The 26,239-nt window shown below is 38.9% G+C and overlaps 1 protein-coding gene across 1 annotated transcript in view; it reads left to right on the forward strand.

Annotated features, from left to right (window-relative positions):
- SPTAN1 (spectrin alpha, non-erythrocytic 1) overlaps window positions 1-26,239 on the forward strand; it is a gene marked incomplete in the record, with an annotated part of 2,849,969 nt that overhangs the window by 1,864,113 nt on the left and 959,617 nt on the right. The window contains 1 exon segment of the mRNA XM_044058813.1: window positions 11,521-11,680. Coding sequence (XP_043914748.1) covers window positions 11,521-11,680 — 160 coding nt within the window.

Here is a 26,239-nt window from a genome sequence, read left to right on the forward strand (position 1 = left end):
AGATGAGGGTGGTGCTTCTTTTGTTGCAGGCTCTTCGTGCCCATCTTTCTCTAGGGACAGTTGCTATCCAGACAGATAACGTGTTGGTGGTCTAGTACATCAACAAACAGGGGGAACCAAATCTTGCCCCCTTTGTTGCAAAGCCATGAGTGTGTGGGAATGGGCGAGCTCCACCAGCCATTTTCTGGTGGCAACACACATTCTGGGGTGGTGCAACATTCTAGCAGACAGGCTCAACAGCTCTATCCTGATGCCTTGCAAATGGTCTCTGAATCCTTCAGTGGCAGAGCAGAACTTTCAAAAGTGGGATCAGCCTTGCTGCAATCTATTCGCATCTCCTTCCAACACGAAATGAGTTCTTCAATCTGAACCCTCCTCTGGGGGAAGCCTCCAGAGATGTTCTGATTCATGCTTGGCCTCCTGGTCTTCTTTATGCTTATGCTCCTCTGCTGTTGATTTCGAAAATTCTTGAGAAAGCTCACAGGCTGGGGAGCTTTGTGAGCCTCATCACCCTATTCTGGCCTCACCAAGTCTAGTTTTCCTCTCTATGGTCTTATCTAGAAGTTCCACATAGATGTTGGATCCAGTCCCAGATCTCTCTTCATCCATCCATCGGGGATTCCTCATCCAAACCTGGACAGTCTGAAGCTCACATCTTGGCTGCTCCAGTTCCCATGATTATTCGGACTCCTGGTTTATCTTCTCCTTTTAAAAGCATTTTGGTGGTGGCTCACAAGTCTTCCACCAGGAGGGTATATCGTAGTAAGTGGAGGCGTTTTTCACTATGGGCCTCACAGTGTGCATTAGATCCTTTTACTGCTGCAGTGTCTGCGATATTGGAATTTTTGGCAGGCATTTTTCAGCAAAGTGCCAGTTCCTCCACTGTCCTTGTCCAACTCGCTCCAATTTCTAATTTTCATGTGGGGGAAAATATGATTTTGTTGGCCTCTAGCAAGGCCTTCCTTAAGGGTACCTTTCTTTAAAGACCCCCTATGAAGGATCCTATGCCTATGTGTCTCATATTTGTTCTGCAGCTACTTGTTCCTCATCTCATACCTTCATTTCATGTTATAAATTGGACATAGTATCTAGGAACAGGGCATCTTTTGGCTCCGCCGTGCTCCGGACTATCCTTCCATGAGGGCCTCCCAAGTGTAAAGTACGTGGGGACTCTGCCCCACAGGTTGAAGACTAAATTAAGTCAACTACTTCAGATAAAGAAGGTAAGTTCTCACCATAATGTTCCATCTGAGTAGTTGTACTTCATTTGTCTTCAACCATCTCCTCCTCCTTCCCCTGACTTTGTCTGTATTGTGCTGGCTCTATAGATATGTATGTAGATATATAGATATATATATATATATATATATATGTGTGTATATATATATATATATATATATATGTATGTATATATATATATATATATATATATATATATATATATAGTAGGTGGACACCTCAGGGGATGTTCTTTGCCATGCTTTGGCTCAGGAAATATGGGTTGCCAGTAGTGGTAAGGTCTTGTTGGGTCGGGTATGTTTTGAGCATCAACTCTGAAGGGAGGAAAGAGACAGGGCATTATGGGTAAGGGGAGGAGATTGGAGCTCGGATCAGATGCTAGTTATGCGGCCGAGTTGGATCCGATACGGATCCATAACCCACAGTTTGAAGATAAATGAAGTAAACTACTCTGATGGAAAGTTATGGTGAGTACATATCTTCTTTATTAGACACTTAAGTGACATGGAATATGTAATCCTTAAGAAAAGACTTGCCTTTGTCCCATACAACCCAGTAATGTTGTGAACACGAGCATAGATCTCATATTCTTTGCCATAAAGTTCAACCTTAATGTATTCTGTCCCCAGTTGAAGAAAATGGGAAAAGCTGAGGAACTTGCGCCCACCTCAAGCTTGATGAACACAGCGTTAGGGAAATGGGAGGAAGAAACCATGTACCACCCCCCATTTTATGCCCACATGAGCCACTACATCAGATATATTGACAACATTATCATCTGGAACACTGATCTTGACAACATACTGCTTTTCTTTCAGCAGAACAAGTCCACCACAAACTTCCTCAGGTTCATGACACATGACTGTGTGAATTTCCTGGTTCTCAACATCAGCAAAAATTCCAGCAGCAGTCTCCTCACCAATGACCTCTATCTGAAACCACCTCTATTGGAAACCTACCCGGATCAACTTGCTGCTGCACAACGGCAGCATGCAGCCACACAGAACAAACAAAAGTCATAAAATCACAAGACCTCTGAATCGCTGGGGTATCCAAGATGATTTCACCAAGAACATCATTGACCTATAAAAAGATTTTTGGCAAGAGGACACAGTGAATGCCTTCTCCGTCAAATACTCAACCCAGTCATCAAACGGTTAGAAAGACAATGACCCTATCCTTGGTAACCCAACAATCTACATAGAGAGTGAAGAGGTCTCAGATGACAGAAGAACAATGACACTTGAATCTCCAGCATCGCCATCACTTACTCTATAGACTACCCATAGATGAAACAAACCATCCAAAATAGCTGGTGTATCATCACCGAAAACAGGAACAAGATACTTCACCAACAACCAAGATTCGCCATCAGAAAAAACAAGAGGTTCTGGAATTATATGGAAAACTCCCACCATCCTCAGGATAACGATGACGAAAGGGACATTTCCATGCACCCCTGCATACTGCAACTACTGCAGATATAGTAGCAGCAGATCCAGTTTCCAATGTCTGAATATCAGGAAGTTGTACCACACCCACGGAGCTGCAGCACAGATATAGTTGTTTACAGGGCTCAGTGTGATCACTGCCAAGCATTTTACATCAGCAGGACCATTAAAATCTTAAAACCAGGAAAGCCCAGCATTACTCAGACATCAGAAATGGCACATTGGGGTCCAGATAGTTAGAAAAGTCAACAAGCAAAGGAGAGCAAGACTGCTGGAACTGAATTCATCTTCAAGTCTTGGTGATTACCTTCACAAGGTGGACCCTGTCTTTCACAAAGTCTTATCAAGGCGATACTGATATATAGACTGTGTTTTATATAGCATATATCATGGACAGAAGTTGGTTCAAAAAATAAGACAGCTGGGTGCACAAGACCCAGGATGAAAAACGTGCCCAATCCTGGTAAGCGCACTGGTGCCAGGACTGGAAAAAATGACAGTGTAGTATCTTCAATACATGGAAACATTCCTACTTTGGGGCTAGGCCATGCCCAGGGGAGGATGCCCCCATTGTTGTAGAAGGAAGTAGTAGTCCACAAAAACTGGTAGGCCAAAAAAGAGCCACAAAGATGATAGAGTGGACTGTTTAGGGTAAGAAAAATTGTTTTGTTACTATTATGCAAGAAGCCCAGAATTGCCAAACAAAAGATATGCAAAAAGATTGAGGAAAAAGTTGAAGGAAAGAAAATACTTGCACAAGAAAAACTGTCAGAAGCTTCAAATAAAACTTTGTATTCGTTAATACAACAGATTTATGAAAAACATTATATAGACCAAGAAATCTTGGGTTGTTTGGAAAAAGAAGTGACTGAGGAAAGTGCTTAAATGTAAATAAGAAAATCTAGTGAATTTTGAAGGTTATAAAAAAGAAATATGGACATGGGAAAGAGCAAGATCTGATATGGCAGAATATTTATGCAAAGAAGAAAGCCAAATCAATACAAAAAAAAAGCAGCCCCAAAGATGTTCAAATAGAAGTACAGGCAAAGCCATCCAGATAGGGAAAATTTCACAGTATAGTAAAGTAGAAGTTAAAAATAGAAGTTGAAGTTACAGAATGCCTGCAAAGTGAAGGTTTTAGTGTAGAAAGTCTAGTAGAGATTATATCACAGCATAACGGAACAAGTCCTCCAAGTAAGGAGAAACAGCAGGAGCAGGTGATATCTGAAGAAATATGGTCATGGGAGAAAGAGATTTACTGTGGTGCAGTATTTATGCAAAGGAGAAAGCAAAACTAATCACTACAAAAAGAGCAGCACCAAAGATATTTGAGGAGAAGTACAGGCAAAGGCACCTGGATATGGAAAATTGTACAATACAAAAATAAAAGTAAGAAAACAGAGGGAAAGTAGAAAAGATGATTGTTAATGGAGATTTTAAAGAAATACTGAGGTTATGGATTACGTGCAAAGTGAAGGATTTAGTGCTGAAAAATCTAACTCTGATAACGTCACAGCAGGACAGAGCAATGAATCCCCAAATTAAGGAACCAGTGGAGCAAGAAATATCTGGTCATTTGCCATATGAAGATACTTTGGAGGTTTCCATAGGAAACCAGTACAAAAGTTCAGTTGCACAGCAAGGGGAATGATCAAGAAACTGTGGCAACTCTAATACAGTCAATGTTGTGGACTGATAGGCCAGTGAGTTCCCTTATGAAAGAGCAACAGATGAGACAGGATTAACCTGAAGAGAATGTGGCACAGGACGATGCTGTGGAACTTTCTGCAGAATGGCCACAAGAAATGGAGAACAAAGAATGGGCCCTCAGTTTAGAAGAAAATGAGCAGACATATTGCGATCAGTGAAAGTAATTGACTACAGAAAACCAGTAAAATCCAAAATGTTATAAGTTAAATAAACAAATGAACACAGTAATTAGGACTGCTCATAGAGATGCATGCAATATAACAGAAGTAAATAGAATATATTACCGTACAACAAAATTAATAACAGTCTTACCACAAAAACATAGGGCAGTAAAGGAAAGGAAGGGGAGAAATCATGTGCCATCATGGATGTGTCAAATAGAGAAAACTATAAAGCAATTAAGACAAGAAGTTTCAGTGTTGAAAGAGTATAGAAGAGGGAACAGAACAACAAAAATACTCTTAAAGATTGATGTAAAAGCAAAGCGCAGTTTCAGAACAGATCGGGATCTATTGTGCACTATTGCAAATAATAAACTAAAAATATCAGCACAGGCAGAAAAACTGAGAAGATATGCAGATAAATATAAAGAAAAAGCTCAAAATAAGCACTTTGATGACCCAGAAAAGTTTTGTAGAGCATTGGAAAAAATGGCAGAAGGAATTGAACCACCACCAAAAAAAGAAGAAATAATTACATTTTGAAGAAATATCTATGAAGATCCCGTGGAACGTAGCAAATATGCTGATTGCATAGTAGTAGTAAAAGAGAGAGAATAAGAAGCTCAAATGTACAGGATATGAAATGGGATGAATTAACGGCTAGAGAGATCAAAACAAATTTAAGAAAAGCTCCTAATTGGAAAGCCTCATGTCAAGATGCAGTAGCTAACTTCTGGCTAAAAGTATTAATATCTTTACTGAAGACTTAGCACGAGTAAGAATGATTTATATGTGCACCCTGAACAGACGTCCACCTGATTAAAAACAATACTGCAAGCTATCCTAAAAAGTATAGACCAATAACTTGTGTTCTGACAATGTATTGGAATTGATGCCAATAGAGTTTATAGTCATTTAAAAGAAAGCTCAGTCTTGGCAATAGAACAAAAGGTAACAGAACGTAATATGGAAGAAAGGATCATTTGTTAGTCATAATGGAGAACTGCAAAAAGGGGAAGAATGTTAAGTATGGCACAGACTACAAAAGAAATTTGATGGTATTCCACTGTCATGGATAAAAGAGTGCTTAAAAGTGTATGATATATCCTGCACTAATCAATTACATTACAGCGACCATGAAACAGTGGCAAGCCACTTTGCAGTTGAGCCATGATAAAGGACAAATAATATTCCAGGGATAAAAATTCAAAGGAGGATATTCTGGGTGACTTTGCCACCGCTGCACTTTTGCTTTGCCCTTAACCCATTAAGCTGTCTACTTAACAGGTTAGGTCATGGCTACAGTTTGGCTTCCAAAAAACAGCAAAGTGTAAAGATTTCTCATCTTTTTTGTAGATGATTGAAACTATAGCTCAACTGATGAGGAGCTGAAAGCACAGCTGCAAGTGGTCAGAACTTTTTCAGATGATATAAGAATATCATTTGGTCTTGATAAATGTGCAAAAGCAACCTTTAAAGCAGGAAAGCTACAGCACCAAGAAAAAACATCAGCATGGGACAAGTGTATGATATAAAAGAATTTGATCAACAGGGGGGGTCTATAAATATTTGAGAATTTATGAAGGATCAGCAATTAAAACATGAACATATGTGAATAAAACTTAGTAAGGAATATTTTAGAAGACTAAAATTAATATCAGAAACAGCACTGACATCTAAGAAGTAGGAACAAAGTTCAAGCTATAAACCAGTTTGCTTTTCCTAGATTAACTTAGTTATGGAGTGATTGACTGGCCCCAAAAGGTGTTTGTTTGGTTGGACAGGAAAATAAGAAGGATGCTTCATGCTTAATCAAATGATTTATAAAAATCAGTGTATACCAAAACTATGTATCCCCGTTCTGAAGGAGGTACCAGCCTCCTTGAAACTGATTACATGTGTAGCTCTGCAGTCATAGGACTGCATACATACTGTACCTGCTGACCTCACAGGAACCAAATGTAGTAAAAGTTTTAAAACACAAGGATAAGAAGTCAAAGATGACTTCCCTGCTTAGTTTAGCAGAAGCATATCGATGTCAAGTGGAAATGGAAATCAAACCAAAAGGTAAATAAAAGTCAGGCAGCAAATGAACGTGCCAAAAAAAAAACAAAAGAAAAAATATAAGGTGAAGGATCAGATGAGAAGACAAGAAATGTGGAAAATGCATAAATTTAACAACCTCGTGTACATCAGGACTGAATGCAGGAATGATTAAGGAGAGGTGAGTTTAAACCTAACGATGTAAAGTTAATATTGGTGGCCCAAGACGGTAGATTATTTACACGTTGGTTTATAAAGTCCATTGAACATATGGGAGAAACAGACAAATGCAGGTTTTGTAAAACAAAATTGGAAACAGTCACACATCTTGTTGCTTCTGGTGATACACTAATGGCAGAAGGACTGTGTACTAAAAGGCATAATAATGTTGCAAGACTGTTGCATTGGGAATTGTGCAAATATTATAATACTGAAGTAGCTGAAAAACATTGGAAACGTGACCCACAAAGCGTTATAGAAAATGCTGTTTATATCGCATGGAATTACCCATTGCCAACAGTTCAAAAAGTAGATGCAAGAAAACCAAGTCTAGTAGTCCATGAAAAGATGACAAAAGTAACATTGATCATTGAAATTGCTACACCCAGTGACTGCAGTGTTTTATGTACAGACACAAAGTCATAAATACCAGGATTTGCAGGCAGAAATTAGGGGAAGTATACCCAGACAGTTCCAGTAGTAGTAGGAGCAACGGGTCTTATAATAAAAGAATTTACAGTTGTACTTGGATATATTACTGATACATTCATCTCCATTTGAATTGCAGGAGGAGTCATTACTGCACATTGTGGGTGCTGCGAAGTGCACTTCTAGCTAACATGAAAGGCTGAAACAATACTAACTTCATGAACTGTAATCGTACTTTGACTTGGGAATGAGGTCCATTCCCATCATGATATTAAACCCAAAAGACTTGGAGAAATTAAAAGGAAGAACCCCTTAGCCAAATTTGCTAATGAACCAGCAGGACACCACACCACCAAATTCCTCATCCTGGACCACATTGATTGGGGACAGGTCAACTGAAACAAAAATGACAAAATAGAAAAGAAAGAGCTAGAATGACAGATTGGTCTAAGGGCAGGCAAACCTCCTTGATTGAACACCACCTTTTCCATCAACTGTGTTTTCAACATGAGAAAACTCAGCCACCAAATGCTGTATTGAGGGTGACAACACAGCCAAAATAGTTTTTTGTTTGACTGAGTCTTAAGTACATTTGATGGAGATTCTCTTCAATTATCCTCCTCCGCTTTAGTACTTCTTCTCTTTAGTACTTGGTTATTTTTCATCGTACTTGGCAGTTTTATGTTTACCTAGCTTTAGTATCGTCTTCTGTTATAAATGTTTAACAAGCTGATCCTCAATCCTCCTTAGTATGTCCACTTATTGCCCCAGTAACCTTATGATTTTAGTGTTGTACTTAATCTTGGTATATTCAGTAGTAATAGGCAAATCCAATGAAAGCGTCAGCAGAACAGATATGCAAGCCACCACACACACACACACATGCTCTTCCTCCTCCTTGAATGACACCGCACAGAATGAACACAGAACTATTTTAAGACAGTGTACCTGTCAGTATTGCCACTTGTTCTTTTTTGTTTTTATATTTTTTATTTTTGAAATTTCTGATTTTGTAAGTATGCGTTTTTAATTGTGTGCTTTTCCTTTTGTCAGCATTACGATGGCAAAGAAAATGATGTTTCTGCTAAAACACAGGAATTGTAGATCCTATATATCTGAATATTACAAGAACTTTACTAAAATAAATGATTATTGTAAGTATAGTACATGGTGGAGACCCATCCTTCAACCAAACCCCTTGCTCGGCTACACCCCACCCAGTCACACCAACTCCTAGAGGGAAGGCTCCAAGTAGGTTAACACCCACTTTTTTACTGTATTAAACCCCACTAATTTGTTACATCCATTGTAATACACAGCAGTACTCATCAGCCTACAATGAAGAACTGGACTACCAAGATCATAAAATCTGCAATTTTTATTTAATTATCTACCCTAGAATAAACTTGTGTTTTAATAATATTTTTAAGATTTGACCTTCAGTTTTATTTAGCTTAGTTAGCTTCTAGGACACTAACGGAAGGCCACTCGCCAAAAGGCTGAAACAGCTGTACACAAAAAGAGAAACAGAAGAGTGACTGCCATGGGACGGCAGCAGTGCATCCAGATAAACGTCTCCTCAAAATAAAGACTGGGCACACTCACTGCCTGATCAAACAAAGAGAAGTCTCATCATTCCCTTGAAATATTACTATGTGGCTTTGAGTAGTTTAGTGCAGTGTTTTTTTCACCTCTCCCATCACTTGCATATCGTAGTATTTTGCTTTTATTGTTTGTCATTTTTCTATGGAGAGCAGTGTGCCTCAGAGACCCCTCTTGGCTGCCTTGTTTTTTTTAAACATTGTTGAGTTTCACGTGTGACATGAGCAAATTTACATTTATATAAAAGTAATCAAGCCTCATTAATGGGTTCACATTTACATATATACATCACATTTTATTTATTGTTATATAATCCAAGCAACGTTACATAAATTATTCAATTCCTGCCTTCTATTAAACTTCATTCCTCCAAAACATTTCTTTGCAGGTATTGTTTCCACAATTTCCATTTTTTCTGTATAATTTACTTCTACCCTTTTCTAAAGATCAGATGTACTGTTATTATTTCTCTGTTACAATATTCACTACTTCAAGTATAACTGGTTTAGATATTGATTTCTGTTTTCTGGTAATAGCTTTTTGACTGGCAGCAGAATTAAACTTAAGGCCTTATGTCTAGGCTGTTCAGATCCTGTATCCCAGCTCAAAACAAATCATGTCCTTAGTTGCTGGTGTTTGCTCGCCCAGTGTTCATCTTGGCTGCCTTGTTGATCAGAGTATACATGCTGCCGCTAAGGTTGGCAGATGATTCTCTAGTACTTTTGATAACCCCAAACATTCCCAGAGGTAGTGGTTTCTAAATGCCCTAAGTACTCGACTAAGTTCTCCTCTTAGATATCTGTACAAGACACTCTACAAGTTCAGATTTTTTAGTCTTTCTTAACTTGATTTTCACATCTATGGATGCCCTTTGTACATTTCCACTGTACTCTTTCCAGTTTAATCATGCTTGTTTTCTTCAGGGTTTTGATGATGTCGTTCCATACTCAAAATGTACATTGGGTTCAAACTAAAATATTATTTCATCATTTCTGATTTCCTAGACTCTATAAATCACTTGACATCCTGTAGTTTTATAAGTGTCATTAACCAGTTGATATGATTAGAAAAACTCAATGCTGGATCTCCCGGTATGCCAAGATGCAACATTAACAAGTATGAACCTAGGACAGGGCCCTATGGGGCACTCTGACTGTAACATAGAATTTCACCTAACTGCTGTATAATACTTCTTGTCTTATTTGTAAGTCATGCAGTTGTCCATGTTATTAAGATTACATCAATGCCTAGTTGTTCTAATTTATTTATCTGTGTTTTGTGGATGACCCTGTCAGATGCCAAAGTTAAGTTTTATAAAAATTACATCACATAAGCATTGCACCAAGAGTATTAAAGAATTTAGGTAAACTGAGTATTATTTTTCATCCTTTATACTAGGCAGGGCAAGGTAGTTCTGTATTAAAACAAACATCCTCCAAGTGGCTGGGTAATTGTGGATCACTCAAGAACAAATGAAATATCACTCTTGCACAGCAGCCTTCGTAAAAAAAAAAAGTCTTTGCTAAAAATATTTGTAAGAAAGTCACTTAAACTTACCCACACTTTCTCCAAACACTGCAAATTGGATACACAGTCAGCTAAAGTAGGGTTTGCCACTGCAGTTTTACAGAGCATATCGTAACCTTCCCTGATCTCAGAAAATCCATCTTTGCCTTAGAAAACCTCTTTAGTATCCTTCTTGTGCATAAAGAGTTGCACTGTAGCAGTAATCTTTTGAGCATAGCACATTTTGGGGGTATACTCTTGATGCTTAAGGATCACTGCAGCAATGTAGGCACTGCCAATTGTCCTGGGAGCTTAGTTTTGGGATTACTTTCCGTAGCTGTCAAGCTACTGAAGTGAATGAGTAGAGGGACTCTTTGCTCTTTAAGGGCCATCTTTCTGGAGCACCTCATGAGTAATTTTAGGTTATTGTGCAAGGCACTGTCTAGCATGATTAAGTGCTGGTTGGCTGCATAAGAATTTTGGAGTGACTTGTTTCAGGGTTCTTTCTCTCGAAAGAACAGATGATAATGTAGGCTGCTCTCCCTTTTCTGCTGAATACCATTCTGATATTTTCAGTTGAGGAGTATTGAAAAGGCCAGTTCTGTTCTGGGACATCACCATTTCTGGAAGGATAGACATCCAGCTGCATTTATTTTCTATGTGTAAGGAATTATACTGCAGGCACTGATCCTGCTATTTGAATATCTGCTGTTACGATGAGTAACTGACCTTTACATGTTGTTTCAGCCATTACTCTGTTACGGTTTGATAAACTGCTCACCTGTGTGAGATGGCATTCATTTTGCACAGAAAATTAAATAGCCAATAAAGGGAGAGGGGTCAAAATACTGTTAAAAACCCATAACTTTCATTAGTAAGAAAAAGTGGGGCAGGTGGAATTTATAACCTCATTCCAATGTTGAATCTGTCACATTGTTACATTCCATTTTCTTCATATACTGCTGTTTTTTATGGTTTTATACTCCACTGCTTTTTCTGTCGGGGATTGATAAGTAGATGTGTATGTTGCAGTGGATAGTTCAGCCTTGCTCATGGAAAAGTTGTCAGGAAAAAATCAGTGTGCCCTAAATATGCAGCATTATTTCAGATACATTTTTGTTCATATTTCATTTAACTTCACTGTTGAATTTTTCCTTCAGGATAACCACAATAAAGAGAATATTATCGCAAAGATGAAGACCTTGAGAGGAAAGGTTGCAGAACTTGAGAAGACTGCAGCTCAGAGGAAAGCTAAGCTAGATGAGAACTCTGCATTCCTCCAATTCAACTGGAAGGCAGATGTGGTGGAATCATGGATTGGTATGTGTTTCTTCCTTATTAGGGTTTCTGCACCCTTCATCCTCAATTCTTTAAAAAGAAAAAGCTAAAATGGCAGTCCTCCTTTTGTGATAAAAGATTCATTCTCCACACATTTTGAGAGATTTTTTATCACAAGTAACAGGCTAGTGTTGAAAGTTTTTTTTTTTCTATTTTTCAAAGCAGTCACAGTCAGCATGTAAGTCAGACCATTTAGCTGTCAAGTGGCATCTTCCCCACACCCATCACCAAACAGATGCCACTGTCATACAAAAAACAGGTTTTCAGGTAAGAGGGAGCAGTCTTCTTACTTTTCCATTTTTCTGCAGAGTAAGTCAGTCCTACAAAGGTAGAGAATCAGTGTAACATTGATATTATGGTTTCTTGAAATGCATTTCCTTATACTGCTTTTTTCAGTTGCCATTTCTGACCTTATTGGAAAGTTTTTTTCATTTGCTTTCCTTGGTGTAAAATAATTGCAAAGTAGGAAGGGGTGCTTGGATATGGATTGTGAAATTAGTCATGTGCCTGGAATTTCACAGTTCACAACCTGTAGGGGTACAGCAAGACCTTAAAGAACTTTATGGAGTAACAGGCCCTGTGCATCCATTCTACAGGTGGATCATTGTGGTGTTTGTACCAGCAGAAGCTTTACATGTTCCTTGTAAGGATCATTGCTGCTTTGTGTTCATAATATGTGGGGTTTGGCTGCAGCCCCCTCCCTGACTAGGCAGTTAATTACTTTCTCTGGTAAGAATATCAGTAAAAAAAAAAACTTGACTGTTCTTTCCCTACTCTGTAGCATAGAGGAAAAGGTAAAAGTATGGTCTAGGCTTAGTTGCAGACAGGAGAGTTGGAAAACCTTGGGAGGATTGCACTGAAGCAGCTATGCCAGGCGGGGAGCAGTCTGTTCTGTTGAAGTGCTGGATCCAACTGATGATGGGAGACTGGGCATGTGTCTTGGCTCCTGCCAAGCTGCTTCTCCATTAGTCCTTCAAAGGGACATTGCTTCTAATGGAGGGCGTATACAGGATTGTGCACATCCTACCATTGCAAGGAATAATTTGTAGAACCCTGGTGTGTACACAAGTCCGTCACCAAGAATTGGGAAGTAATGCATGCAGACACCCTTGATGACTACCTAAGTAATAGCTTCTCAAAGGCTGCTGTTTCCCCTGGTGAAAAGGAAGTAAATGAGCCAATCAGCTGTGAGGAGTGCTGGTGGCAGCAGCAAAAACAAAATGCTTTAAAGGCTGTAACTGTTTCCATATTCAAGTTTATTACCATGGAATTGAGCATTTGCCAATGAATGAGTGACTGAAGACCTACTTGTGAAAGACGTAGTCAACCAGAAGATTGTCACTTACAGTATTCATTTTCTCATTAGCTAAGGTGATGTAACCAACTGTGAACATTGTTTGCTATTTTATAATGGGGAAGGTGGTCTAGTCTTTTAACCCTTTTAAAATCATACCCAAGCTGAAAGAGCAAAGATGTTTGTCAGCAAATACAGAATATACCATTATTATCACAAAATAAAATATACATTATACAAATCTATTTATGCTGTCAGTTACTATTTTGGTCCAGTGCAATTAAGATTGGACAGTATAAGCCATAAAACAAAGATATTGCTTAGAACAGTGAGAAATCTTGGGGCTTTTTGTAGAGCATAAGATATCAGAGGACAAGCTTTATTTCTTCCATGCCCAGCAGACAAACTGTGACCATTTATGAGCACCAAAGAAAGCAGGAGAATCATAAGGAGAGAAAGAAGGGGCTAGTGAAAGAATTTGCAGGGACTGCAAGTAGGCATAGTGACCCTAAATAAACTTGAGGGTTCTGCTCCCTAGGGACTCTGGTTTCTTCATCCTAACTCCAGGCACCTGTATAGAGAGCTTCTCTAACTGTGTTAGCCCCTTCTGTGGCAGACAAAGGAGTAGTAGCTCCAAATGAAAGTCTGGTGTCAAGGGAATTTAGTAAGTGCTCCACAGCTGGCATTCCATGGGAAAATCCTAGAGAACTGTCACTTCCCATTTTCATCATTCTTTAAGTTTTCTGTACTTTTATTGTCACTTTCATCAGTTGAAGTGTTTAGCCTCTTTGGATCTATCACTGCTTCTGCTTTGTCTTTGATGATGCTGTCATCTGAGGCAGGAAGCCTAATAGAGGTCAACTACACAGTTGCTTCCTTTATTTCCTGCTTAGTTCAAATGTAAGCAGTCTGCTGAAAAGTATATTGAAGTTTGGCAGAGAGATGTAGAATTGCTTGCCAGTTTCTTTTGCCATACAGCTCATAGAATCCTCTAAAGCAGAAGAGGACCACTCCCCAGAAGTGTCGCTTGACTATGCCTTGGGAAGGACGATATGGCTTACACCGACCACATCCAGTTTCTCATGTGCCCGTACTGACAGTGTCAACGTTTTGTTAGTTTCCACACAGAAAACGTCTCTTAGCCAAGAGTGAAACTTACAAAGAAGCATTTTAAGTGAGAAATAAAGGCTGTCACTGCCATTCAGAGGATGTTTTGAAGTCTTAGGGTTAAGTAATCAGTCTTTTGCTGTATTCTTAGTGGTGCAAGGGTGCAAATGTATTTGCATGTTCTCAGTATTGCTTCATTTAAACCAGACTGCCAGCCCTTTGCATCCGGAAAGCTGCCCCATTTCTGTAGTACAAGAGTAATGCAAAAACCCAATGGCTTTACCCATCATTTGTGTCTTTGGATATTTTTGTTGGTTTCATTCAATTACCAAGGTCCAGTGTCCTTTCTGTTTTCAGAGAAAACACAGTAGTGGACATATCTGTAAAAGTAAAATATTTACCCTCTACCTCCTTGAGAATTTGTACAGTTAATTGTCACACCACCATGGTACAGTATTTGAGAATATTAGGGTAGAGTAGAGGACATGGGTGAAGACAACTGTAATTACTTCAGTAGGAAGTTATTAACTTCTCTCATACTTCTGCCAAAGTGTTTAAGTATTCTGTTAAGTGGGACGGTGATGCACTGGATGTGTGGTGCAGAGCAGCTGCCACAGTAACCGTAATTAGGGAGCATGAATGTCTAGGAGTACAGCCTTTACTTGTACACTTAAAAGCTTCCACTTAAAGTCCACATCTAGATAGAAAAAATTTATTTGGCCCTCCCTCCTACCCTATTTTTAAGAAATTGAGAGAGAGCGAGACCCATTCTATCAAACTGTCTGTCTCCATATGCACAGATATTCTGAGAATTATACTAGTGTCCCTTTTTCAGGAAACAAGCAACACTGAAATAGTGTAGACAGAGAGTTCAAGAAAAGACGAAAGAAGTGGATATACCAGGCAACAAAGCTGTACACTGGATGGGGGTTCCCGTCATAGTAATGACTTCTTCTCTTAGGCTTCAAAAGTGGGTAAGAAAAGTTATTACCTTAAAAGGATCTGTAGAGTTCTTGTAGTCCTTGCCTTCAGTGGCCATGTTGCTTTGCCCAAGAATCAGTTGCACCTAGACTATTCTATTCTCCTGCAGTGTCTGGAATGCAGGACCGTAGAGGTCATCCCACCTTCATCATAGGGAGAGGGATTTTACTCTAGTGTTTTTTGTGGTATCCATGAAGGGGGTCTCTCTGGGGAGCTGCCGTAAGACTGTCCCAGGCTTAACTTATTGGCTGGGGAGGATTCAGAATGCTAACAGCAAATGTGACTGGTCCATAAAGAAACAGATAATCCTAATCTACTACATCAGAAATAAATTGAACAAGTGGAGAGCCCAGGTCAGCAGCAACCCTGAACTGCCCTTAACCATTCAAGCTAGGCACTGACCACAGGTGTCTTATATGATGCAACAAAATTCACTCAGTAAAACTAAATACAAGGAAGGTTGCTGTTGACTGTTGGGAGCAAGCATAAATTTAAGGAGATCATGTCAGTCTTGTATGCTCTCCATGCATTAGTCATGACTCTTAAAGTGGTAACTGAGTGCACAACTGTGGTATATAACATCAACAAGTAGGGGACCCAACTGCTTTTTTCTGCTAATGATACATGCGGTTTTGGGATCTGATCATATTTCTAAAATCTGTTTTCATCTCCATCAACCAAAACCGAATGGCATAATACCTAACCAGGATCTTGGTTGTACTTGGAGTGAAAATTGTTCACGAAGATCTCCTTCAAGAGCAATGAAGTGGGGCACGAGGTGTGGATCTATTTATGTCTGCGGGTCTACTTCAAAACATTGAAGTCTCATAACATTGAAACTCAAAACACTGTGACCATAGCATCCAAACCCAAAACACTGAAAACTCAGAACACTGAAACTTTGCATCATAAGATTGAAAACTACAAAGCACATGTAAATAACATCTCCTCCACCTATAACATCACCAAACTAACAAACAATTTTTACTACGTTTCTGCAGGGGGGCAGGTCCCCCTGTGCACTTCCCGTAAATTAAATATACCAGCTTCAAGATCACTACAGTAGAAAAAAGTTAATTTCCTAGCCTCGCTGTATTGCAATAACCATACAGAATGTAAACATAATGTCTAAATCACTTACCTCTATGACCTAAAAACATGTACAGCTTGACAAAATAAACACTTTTCCCCTTCTCACTTCTCCCAGCACTTCTCAGAACACTAACTTAACTTCCATGAAAGCAACACATCCATATGTGTGTATATTCTGTATGGTGATCATGTTTTGGGTTTTCGATGTTATGGTATCAGTGTTTTGAGTTTGTGTTATGAGAATTCAATGTTCTGAAGTTAGACCCATGTCTGCAATGACCAGGAGATGATACTAGATACTTTGTTCTCAAAACCCTGCTTAAAAGCTTGGGCAGTCTATGTTCTTTATCAGTGGTTCATAGGTATGTACTAGGCTGTCAGTTTGCAGACTATCACATGCCTAACCAATAACTAGAGGTCAGAACCAGCACCTTGTATTGTTGAGGCAAAGACCTTGGCCATTGAGTCAACCTCTCCACCTAAAGCACAAACAGATGCCTTGAGATGTGAACGCATGATTCCTAGTTTGAGACCAGTGCTCTAATCCCTGAGCAATGAGGCCACACAGTGTTGCTAAAAAACTGTTTGACTCTCCAGATTAGCATCTGATAAATTTTTTTTTTTTTATCCTTTTGTTGACTGAGTTGGCCCCACTAGGCTAGTAGCCTCTTTTCAGGGGGAGACCTGAGTTGGATGTATACTGCTAGGGGAAGTTTGGCCAGGTCTTCAGGAAGCTTCCCCTACTCATAGCTCTGAAGCTGACCTAGAGCAGTGGTGGCTTGGAGAATGGTGCATGATGTGGAGAAGATGGAGGAAGGCATGGAGGCGAATGTCATTGCTGTAGAGAGTATTGGTAAGATTGTGGAGGATTCTAAAGTTTTTCACCAAAACTTGTTTGCTGAAACCAAGAGAGGGTTTTACAAGGGATTCCTGTGTTACAGCCTTCCCGTCAGGAGGGTTGTGGAATGATAAATTGAAAGAAATGTTGCAGACTGGGACAGAAAATGGAGATGTTTTCCTGGGATGACATTATAGGTAAAATTTTACAAAGAGATGAAGCAGAGTCTGTCCTGAAAAAATGGTTAAAGGGAAAGAATATCTTATGCAAAAAATGTGAAAGAAGGAGCCAGAGGAGCAACAGGGAAAAAAGAGGAGAGAATGTGAGGAGTAAGTGTTTGGTGACAATTCCAAATAAAGAAGAAAAAGAACTGGATAGGTGTAAAGTTTGAGACAACTTAATGGTTCATGTGGGTGTTAATGCCCAGGAAGTAAGAGCTTTTATTCTTATAAACATAGATATTTTTGTGATAATATATTTGCGACTGCTTTTGCAATGGAAAATTTCCTTGGAAAATATGGGAAAAAAAAACTGTAATTCTTCAGCTCGTATGCAATAAAAGCATTAAACAGAGAAACAAGTTTCATGTACAAACAGAAGTCGAAAGCGACTTTAAAAGGACATTTGAAATGTTCAGGCAAATAAGTACTGGATATTGCAGAGGTTTATGACAAAAGGTTATGGACTGGTGGATAGGAATATAATGTGCTAAAGATAGAAAAGGACAAAATGATACATATTCCAGGTAGGATAAATGTTGAAGGAAGTAAGCGTGTGGTAAATTAGCAGGGACAAAACTTTTTTTTGTTTGTTTTGGTGGAAAGGGACGCTTGGAAAAATAACTGTGATAAAAAGAAGTGTTTCTATTGGGAACTGGGTCATGATGCAGGAAAATGAAAACTGAAGTGTTATAAATGTAGCAAAATTGGGTACTTATGGTTGGATTGTAAGATTGAAAATGAGTGTGAAGGAAAGAGAGAAGAGTAAGAACAAAGAGAAGAAACATTGGAAGCAGGGAAATGGAAGATAAATTAGGTGAAATAGAGGAGGAGAGAAAAGAAGTACTGGAGAAAGGTTCTGAAACAAGTGATGGAGGGAGATATAATTTGTGAAGTACTAAAAGTGATAAGAATTGTGTTGGTAAAAGATAGGGAAAGAAAGAGAGATGTGTAAAAAAAATTTAATTTCTAGAAAGTTAAGGAAAAGCGAATGATTTGTGAATAGTACTAAGAATGTAGTATGAATGGTAGGAGTTTTGGAATAGTGTAATATGATGTAAATGTACTTGTCTTAAAAGATACAAGATTCTTAAGTAAAGAAAGATTACAAACAGAAAAATTATGGGGAGAGATAAGATAATTTGGAATTTGGGGAAAAGACTGGTGTTCTAGAATAGTGCTGTTTTGTAAAAGTACAGAAAAAAATACTGTGTATAACTTCAGTGAGAATGGGAAGATCAACTGTTGTGGATTTAAAATGGAAAGAACAACTATAGAATTATAGTATTATATGATTGCTACTTGTAAAGAAAGAGTTTTTCATCATATTTTAGATTGTGTAGTGGTAAATATGAATAATAATGACAGGAGATTTGAATTGTGATTTAAGAATGAAACATGAAAAGAAAGGAAACATTGCAAGAAAAATGTTAGAAGTTGAGACAGGAAATCCCAAAGGCTAAGAATGCTGCAACACTGAAGGAAAGGGCATCTACTGTTATGGTAACATTTTACGCAACTCTACTTTACAATGAATGACAGTATGATGTAAGAAAAGTGGATAAAAAAATATGAGTACACAAAGATGCTTTGAAATACTTGGAAAATAATGACAGTGAATATTTTGACAAAAAAGAATTGTATAGAAAAACAATAGAAAATTACAGTATTTAAAGATATTTTTTTACAAGGGAAACAAGAAAAGTATCAGCATATTTAAGTAGAATACTAAAAGTGTAATGAGAGAAATGAAAAAGGAAAAATAAAACACTGGAACAAATTATGAATATAGTAGTAGAATAATACGTACAAGACAAGAAGAAAGAAGAAATTGAAAACATTATGGGGAAGTAAAGTTTTCGGAACAAAAAAAAAATTGTTTGAAAAAGTGATTGCTGTACATCAGGTAAAGTACTAGGGCAAGTGAAAATTAATATCTGCTGCAGGACCAGATGGAATAGGATATGAAATGTATAAATATTTAATGCAGGAACAAAAAGAATATTTCTTAAAGATTTTGAATGAATGCTTAAATGAAGGGTTTGCCTACAAAGAAGTATGCAGTGGAATACTTAAATTTATGTAGAGGAAAAAAAAAAGTATAATGAAACAATGATTATAAGATATATATGAAAATACAGAAGCAATTTGAAATGAATATGAAAAGTGTTTTATAGGCAGTATATAATATAAAAGGGAAGGGATGTTGATGTATTAATGATAGAGGGATTGTGGATGATATAAACAGAAGAGGAAAAAGCTATATTAATAAGGCATTTGATACAATTGAACATATTTTATGGGAAATTAAAATATAAGTGAGAAAATCAGGAAATTACATATGTCTCTGTGTAGAAATAAAGTAAAAATTGTAGTAAATGGTTGGCTAAGTGAAAAAGTACTTATGAGGAGATGTGTAAGACAGGGATGTCCAATTAGTTGTACTGTCTTTGCTTTAATTATGAATGTGGTTGTATGGGAAGTAAATTATGAAATGCAGGAAGTGAAGTATGTAATGTCTGAGGGGTTAAGAATTCTGGGTTTTGCTAAATTACGGAGATGATGATATAGCAATTGCAAAGAAAAGGTAGATATGGATAAAATAAATATTTTATTTAAAAGAATGCTAAGCGATAGGGGTGAGCTTAAAGAGAAAAGTACAGGATTAGGAGATGTGGCTAAGATAGGCGAAATATATTTTACAATGAAAGAAATCTCTGTTTTAGGTATAATATTTTGAACAAGAATGAAAGTAGAATTCAGTAAGGAAAAATAAGTAAGTTAAAATTTTTTTTCTGGAAAACACGCAATTCATTTTAGGGAAATTAATTTGATAAATTCAGTTTTAATGGGGAAAATAGCATATTTAGCAAGTATATTTGCATTGTCAATTATATTTGAAAATGAATTACTGCAGATATATATAGTTTTTTATTTATATGGGGTTCTAGACTGAATCCAATAAAAATGGTAATTTTGTATGTAAATAAAGAAGGAGATGGTTTAGGGTTAATTAACCCAGTAGTATATGTTGCTTCTCTAAATTTATATAGAATAAAAGAGAAAAAGAAGGTAGGAATGAAAAATGAATCGTTAACAGGAAATATATTAATGTGGAAAATAAAAAAAATGTAGAAATTGAAAAGGATGGTAAACATATACTATAAGAATATAATGATACAATATTATTTTGTCAAACCATGGGATAAAGTAGCAGAAGGTAAAATTAAAGGTATAAAAGTAAGGAACAAGTGATGTAATAAAAAAATAGAACGCCAAGATTTTTTTTGTGGAGACTGGTAATGCATTAACAGTGAGAGGAAATAAGCCACATAAAAAGAAAAATGAAAGAGTATGTCTTGATTATGGTCAGGAGGAAACTACTGGACATATGCTTTTAAAATGTAAAAATTAGTGAAATTATGGGAAAAAGTTATGTAAGGAAAATTTCTCTGAAGACTTAAAGTTGAGATAAATATGGTCATGATTATATATAGATATGATGAGTAGAAGTAAACAATATGTCAAATAGATTGTTTTTTGTTATATGGATTATATAAAATGAAAGATTAAATTAATTTCTGTTGAAAATGGGTTTTGGCAGTGATGCTGAATAAAATCAGATGGTGGTTGTTAAAGAAGAAATGGAGGTACAGTAAGGATAAAACATTGACATAAAACAAAACATGGATGTATAGTAAATAAAAAAAGGGGGAATGGAGAATTATAGTTTTGTAAATATGCAAAATTTGTAAACACCTTCTTAGTATGAATAGAGGAGGTGCTGAGGGATTATTTTGCATCTACTTGAGTTACCACCAACTCGAGCAGACTTGTGCCTCTGGTTAGCTTCTCATTTGAATGATGGTGTAGTCTGGATTGTTTTACCTGTATCTACTTACAAAAAGTAAATAGCATGACTCATTATCTTGACCTGTCACTAACTGATGCATCTTTGGATGTTCTTAGTGTTTCACTGTTGCAGTCCTGACTTGTGGGATTTCCTGCCATGAAAGCCCTTTGCTGGCCTGATTACCTGAGTAAAAACCTCCCTCTGACTTAGGCTGGCGGATGTCCTATCTTATGTCAGTACGCTTGGATATACAGGGAGCCAGCTGATGGCATGTCATCAGTCTTTTCTTGCAGTCAAGAGTCTGAAGCAGTGTTTCAGTATGTCATTTGGTTTGCATCGGAGAGAGAAGTCTAAGTACCCCATTTGGGAACTTTTTTTCTTTCTTGCTTTAACCCCTGTCATTTAAGGTTAGCAGTTGATGTTCTTTGTGTTTCACAGTTGCAGTCATCACACTTGGGTTATCTGCCTGCAGGTAGCCCTCAGACAGCCCGAATACCATAATCTTAGGATTTCTGCATCAGATGCTGTCGCTTCTTCCATGTCGTCAGGGGTATAAAACAGGCAACCAACGCATTACATCAGTCTTTCTTGCTGAGGAGTAGCCCGAAGCAGAAGCAATTTGCAAGTGCCGGTCAGCTGCTACCCGAAATTTTCATTTTCAAGTTTGTAATCCTGAAGTCTACTAAAGCTAAGTACCCCGCTGGGGATCCTTTTTTCTTACTCTAACCGATGTCAGAAAAAGTTAACAATTGTCTTGCCTGTGGAAAGCAAATACCTCACAGAGATTTTTATTCTTACTGCATCACCTGTTTAGGCCCAGACCACGACGTCCCTCACTGTCAGTTTTGTGCCTTGTTTACAGCCCAAACCATTCGTCGTCAGGCTATATTTGACGCTAAATTATTTCGCTCTCGTTCTCCGTATCCTGAAATGGCGTCAATAAAGCCATCTGACTACTGATCTTCCGAAAAAACGTAAAGATAAAGATAGAGACGGACCGCATAGGTCCAAAACTGCAGATGACGCTTCCGTTAAGCTAGTCGCCAGTCCGCGGTACTCGGTGAGGCACCTTTGCAGCCCCTGATGCCCGCTTCTACAAATTCGCAGGCTTCTACTGAGACCCATTTTGGAGTCCCAGTATGCCGCGAGATGCTTCTTTGACTATGGAACCTGCGGATGTCTCTACCTTGGATGGGTCCAGAGCCGCTGTGCAGGCACCGGCTTCTGAGGGTGTATTCCAGCCTACCAATGTTGGAATTAAACCACCTTCATTTTTAGCTAAAACTACCAAGTTTCTGAGGCACAGAGTATGCACTTTGCCTAGAAAACCACCGACCAAAGCGCATGCTCAAGCTCCCATGCCACAAAAACAAATGCTTAGAATGGCTGAAGACCTTATTACCCTAATTAGGGGAAGCCACCCTTCCCCTGCTGAGAGAAAAATAATTGAGTTTCATTCTGATGCTGCAGACCAGGAGTCTGATAACTCTGACCCTTCTGATTATCAGGACATGCCCTTATCAACCTATGAGGATTCAAATGCAGAGGAATCCATTCCCTCTGACTCCCATCCAGAGGATTTTTCTTTTGGTGAAACCTTGCATACTTTGAGAGCATTACTCCAGATAGATTACCCCCGGCCCCTAGGAAACCTGACAGGTACTGCAGAGTACCTGATTCCCCCAAATTTCTCTTCAAGAATGTTACTGCGGATCCAGAGACCATTTCCCAGGGACCTAAAGGTATTAAGGCTACTGCAGCCAAAAATCCTACCCCTGCAGACAGGGATTCCAGAGCTTTAGACAGATGGAGTAAGAAGGTATATACCTTTGCAACTCTTGCCATAAGGGCATTGAATTGCCAGTTGCACATGTTGAAGTACCAGCAGCATATTATGGAACTAATTAAACAAAAAATGGTGTTAACTCCCAGGTTGTGCAGAAAATAAAGATTTACAAGAGCTAATGCATTCTGCAAACTAAGTTAGTAAGCATACTTTGCAGTGTGGCTTTGATGACCTAGAAGCATCTTGCAGGGCTGCATTCACTGGGTCTGTACTGAGAAGGCATGCTTGGCTGAAGGAACAACCCTTGCCAGATCTTGTCAAATCCAAATTACTAGACGCTCCTTTAAATTTGTTTATTTGTCACCAAAGCAGACGAGGTTCTTAAAAAGATGGAAGAAAAAGCTAAATCTATGCAAACTGTTAAAGAATTCTTACAAGTGCAACCACCTAGATTCAGTAGGCATTGGCCTTTTAAAACTGGTCCTTTCCAGTCCCTTCAGCCTTCTCAGACCAAACCCAGGGGAAACAGGCCATCCAGTCTCAGGGTATGCAGAGATCTAAACAGTGGAGTGCCCCCACCTCAAAAACAGGGAGTGGCAAGCCGCCCCCTTATGGAAAAAGTTCACAATGACTTTTCAATTATCCTTCCCAGCCTTACCCAATTACTTGTGCCCCTAGGAGGAAAACTTAACATTCATGCAAAAAACTGGATGTCTATTACTCAGGACAGATGAGTCTTAAGCATCGTATCCCAGGGGTACAGATTCTACTAACATACACTGCCAAAACCAAGTGTGTTTCCTGACCTTCCGCCAAACCAGTGGGCAGAGGCTCAAAAGCATGTACTTTCCCTGCTCAAAATCAGAGCTATTCAACCTGTTCCAGTAGAACAAAGGGGGCAGGGATGTTCTTCGTGTTTCACTGTTGCAGTCATTACATTTGGGTTATCTGCTTGCAGGTAGCCCTCAGTCGGCCTGATTAACAAAGTCTTGGGTCCTGCATTGGTTGCTGTCCCTTCTTCTATGACGTCAGGTCGTCGGGGGTATAAAACATGCAGCCGACGCCATTACATCAGTCTTTCTTACCATGCGGTGCCTGAAGCAGAAACAGTTCGCAAGTGCCAGTCGGCTAACTCCTGAAATTTTCGTTTTCGAGTTTCAGAACTGAAGTCTTAAACTTAAAAGCTGAGTACCCCGTTGGGGAAACTTTTTCTTGCTCCTTACCGATGTCAGTAAAAGTTAATAATTGCATTACTTGTGGAAAGCAAATACCTCATAAAGATTTTCATTCGTACTTTATTCCTTGCCTAGGCCCTGACCATGACGTACCTTGCTGTCCGTTTTGTACCTTATTCAATCAGCGCACTATCTGTCGTCGGTATATTTTCGCCTCTAAATATTTCAGTTCTCTGTTTAATTATCCAGAAATGTTGTCTGTTAGCCATCTCACTACTGGGATTCTGAAAAAACGCAAAGATAGACAGAGACAGGCTGACGAGGTCCAAAACTGCCGACAACCATTCTCCTAAGCCAGTTCGCCGGAACTCAGTAAGGCACTTTCGCAGCCCCTGACACCTGCCACTTCTGATTCGCAGGCCTCTCCTGAGACCCATTTGGAGTCCGGTATGCCACGAGATGCTTCAACTATGGAACCCGCTGATGTCTCTACCTTGGATGGGTCCGGAGCAGCTGTGCAGGCACCGGCTTCTGAGGGTGTATTCAGGCCTACGGACTTGCATATTAAACAGACGCCTCCTTCTTTACTTAGGCCTAAATCTCAAACCATTCCAAAAAAAACGACGCCCAGGCCACATGATCAGGCCTCTGTGTCTAAAAAACAAATAAGAATGGCTAAAGATCTAATAACTCTAATCAGGGGCAGCCAACCCCCCCCCCCTTCCAAGAGACCTAAGACTGAAGTTGATTATGAATCTTCTGACCAGGATTCTGTTTTTTCTGATTCTTCTGATGATCTGGATTTGCACTTAACTACTTATGAAATTTCTGATACAGAGGACTCCATTCCCTCTGCTTTCCCCTCTTGAGGATTTTTCTTTTGGGGAAACCTTACATACTCTAAGGGAGCATTTCCACTGGGAAAGCCAGGATTTTTCCGATTTAAAAAAAGAGGTTTAGGGATTTCCTTCTCCTACCTCAGCATAGGCCTTTAGCTATTTCTCTTGTACTCTAGGCATTGTTGATGCTTTTTCGGAATGTAGTTTGGCCCCTGATTCCTTGCCTCCTGCTCCCAGAAAACTTGACAGATACTACAGGGTCCGTGAGTCCCACAAGTTCCTTTTTAAAAATCCTATTGCAGATCCAGAGACTATTTCACAGGGACACAAGGGCATTAAGGCTTCTACTGCTAAAAATCCTACCCCCTTCTGATAGATACTCCAGGGTGCTGGATAGATGGGGTAAGAAGGATTACACTTCTGCAACCTTGGCCATTAGGGCTTTAAACTGCCAGTTTATTATGTTAAAGTATCAGCAACATGTTATTGGATTCCTTAAACAGAAAATTATATTAATTCCTGACTGTGTGGAAAATAAAGAATTACAGGATTTAATGCATTCTGCTGAACAAGTTGGAAAACATACTTTGCAATGTGGTTTTGATTCATTTGAGGCCTCTTGCACGGCTGCTGTTACTGGGTCTGTGCTTAGAAGGCATGCTTGGCTTAAGGAGCAATCTTTGCCTGATCATGTTAAAGCTAAATTGTTGGATGCTCCCTTAAATCAGGACCGCCTGTTTGGCAACAAGGCTGAGGATGTTCTTAAAAAGATGGAAGATAAAGCTAAAGCTATGCAAACTGTTAAAGATTTTTTACAAGTTCAGCCTCCTAGATTTAGTAGGCATTGGCCCTCTAAGAATTGGTCCTTTCCAGCCCCTTCCAGGTCTTCTCAAGCTAAACCCAGACACAGCAAAAAACCCAGGTTTCAGTCCCAGGGGACACACAGAACTAAGCAGTGGGGGGCCTCCACTTCCAAATCTGGGAATAATAAGACTCCCCCTATGGAAAACTGTCTCAATGACTTTTAAAATTTCCAAGCACTTATCAACTGACTGCCCCTTTGGGGGGAAGATTGCTCTTCATGCAAAGAATTGGGAACTATTACCCAGGACAAATGGGTTTTCAATAGTGTCCCAGGGATACAGATTTCACTTCCACATGTTGCCAACACCAAGCGAGTGGCTGGACCTACCCCCAAATCAGTGGGCAGAGGCCCAAAAACAAGTACTTTCTCTCTTAAGCATTGAGGGGGGGGGCTATTCGACTGGTACCAGAAGAGGAAAAGGGACAAGGTTTCTACTCAAGACTTTTCCTGGTACCCAGAAAAAGACAATTCATGGCGTTCTATCTACTCTAAA

The sequence above is a fragment of the Protopterus annectens genome, chromosome 16.part0, assembly GCF_019279795.1.
Source record: "Protopterus annectens isolate FY-2018-M chromosome 16.part0, PAN1.0, whole genome shotgun sequence".
NCBI lineage: Eukaryota > Metazoa > Chordata > Ceratodontiformes > Protopteridae > Protopterus > Protopterus annectens.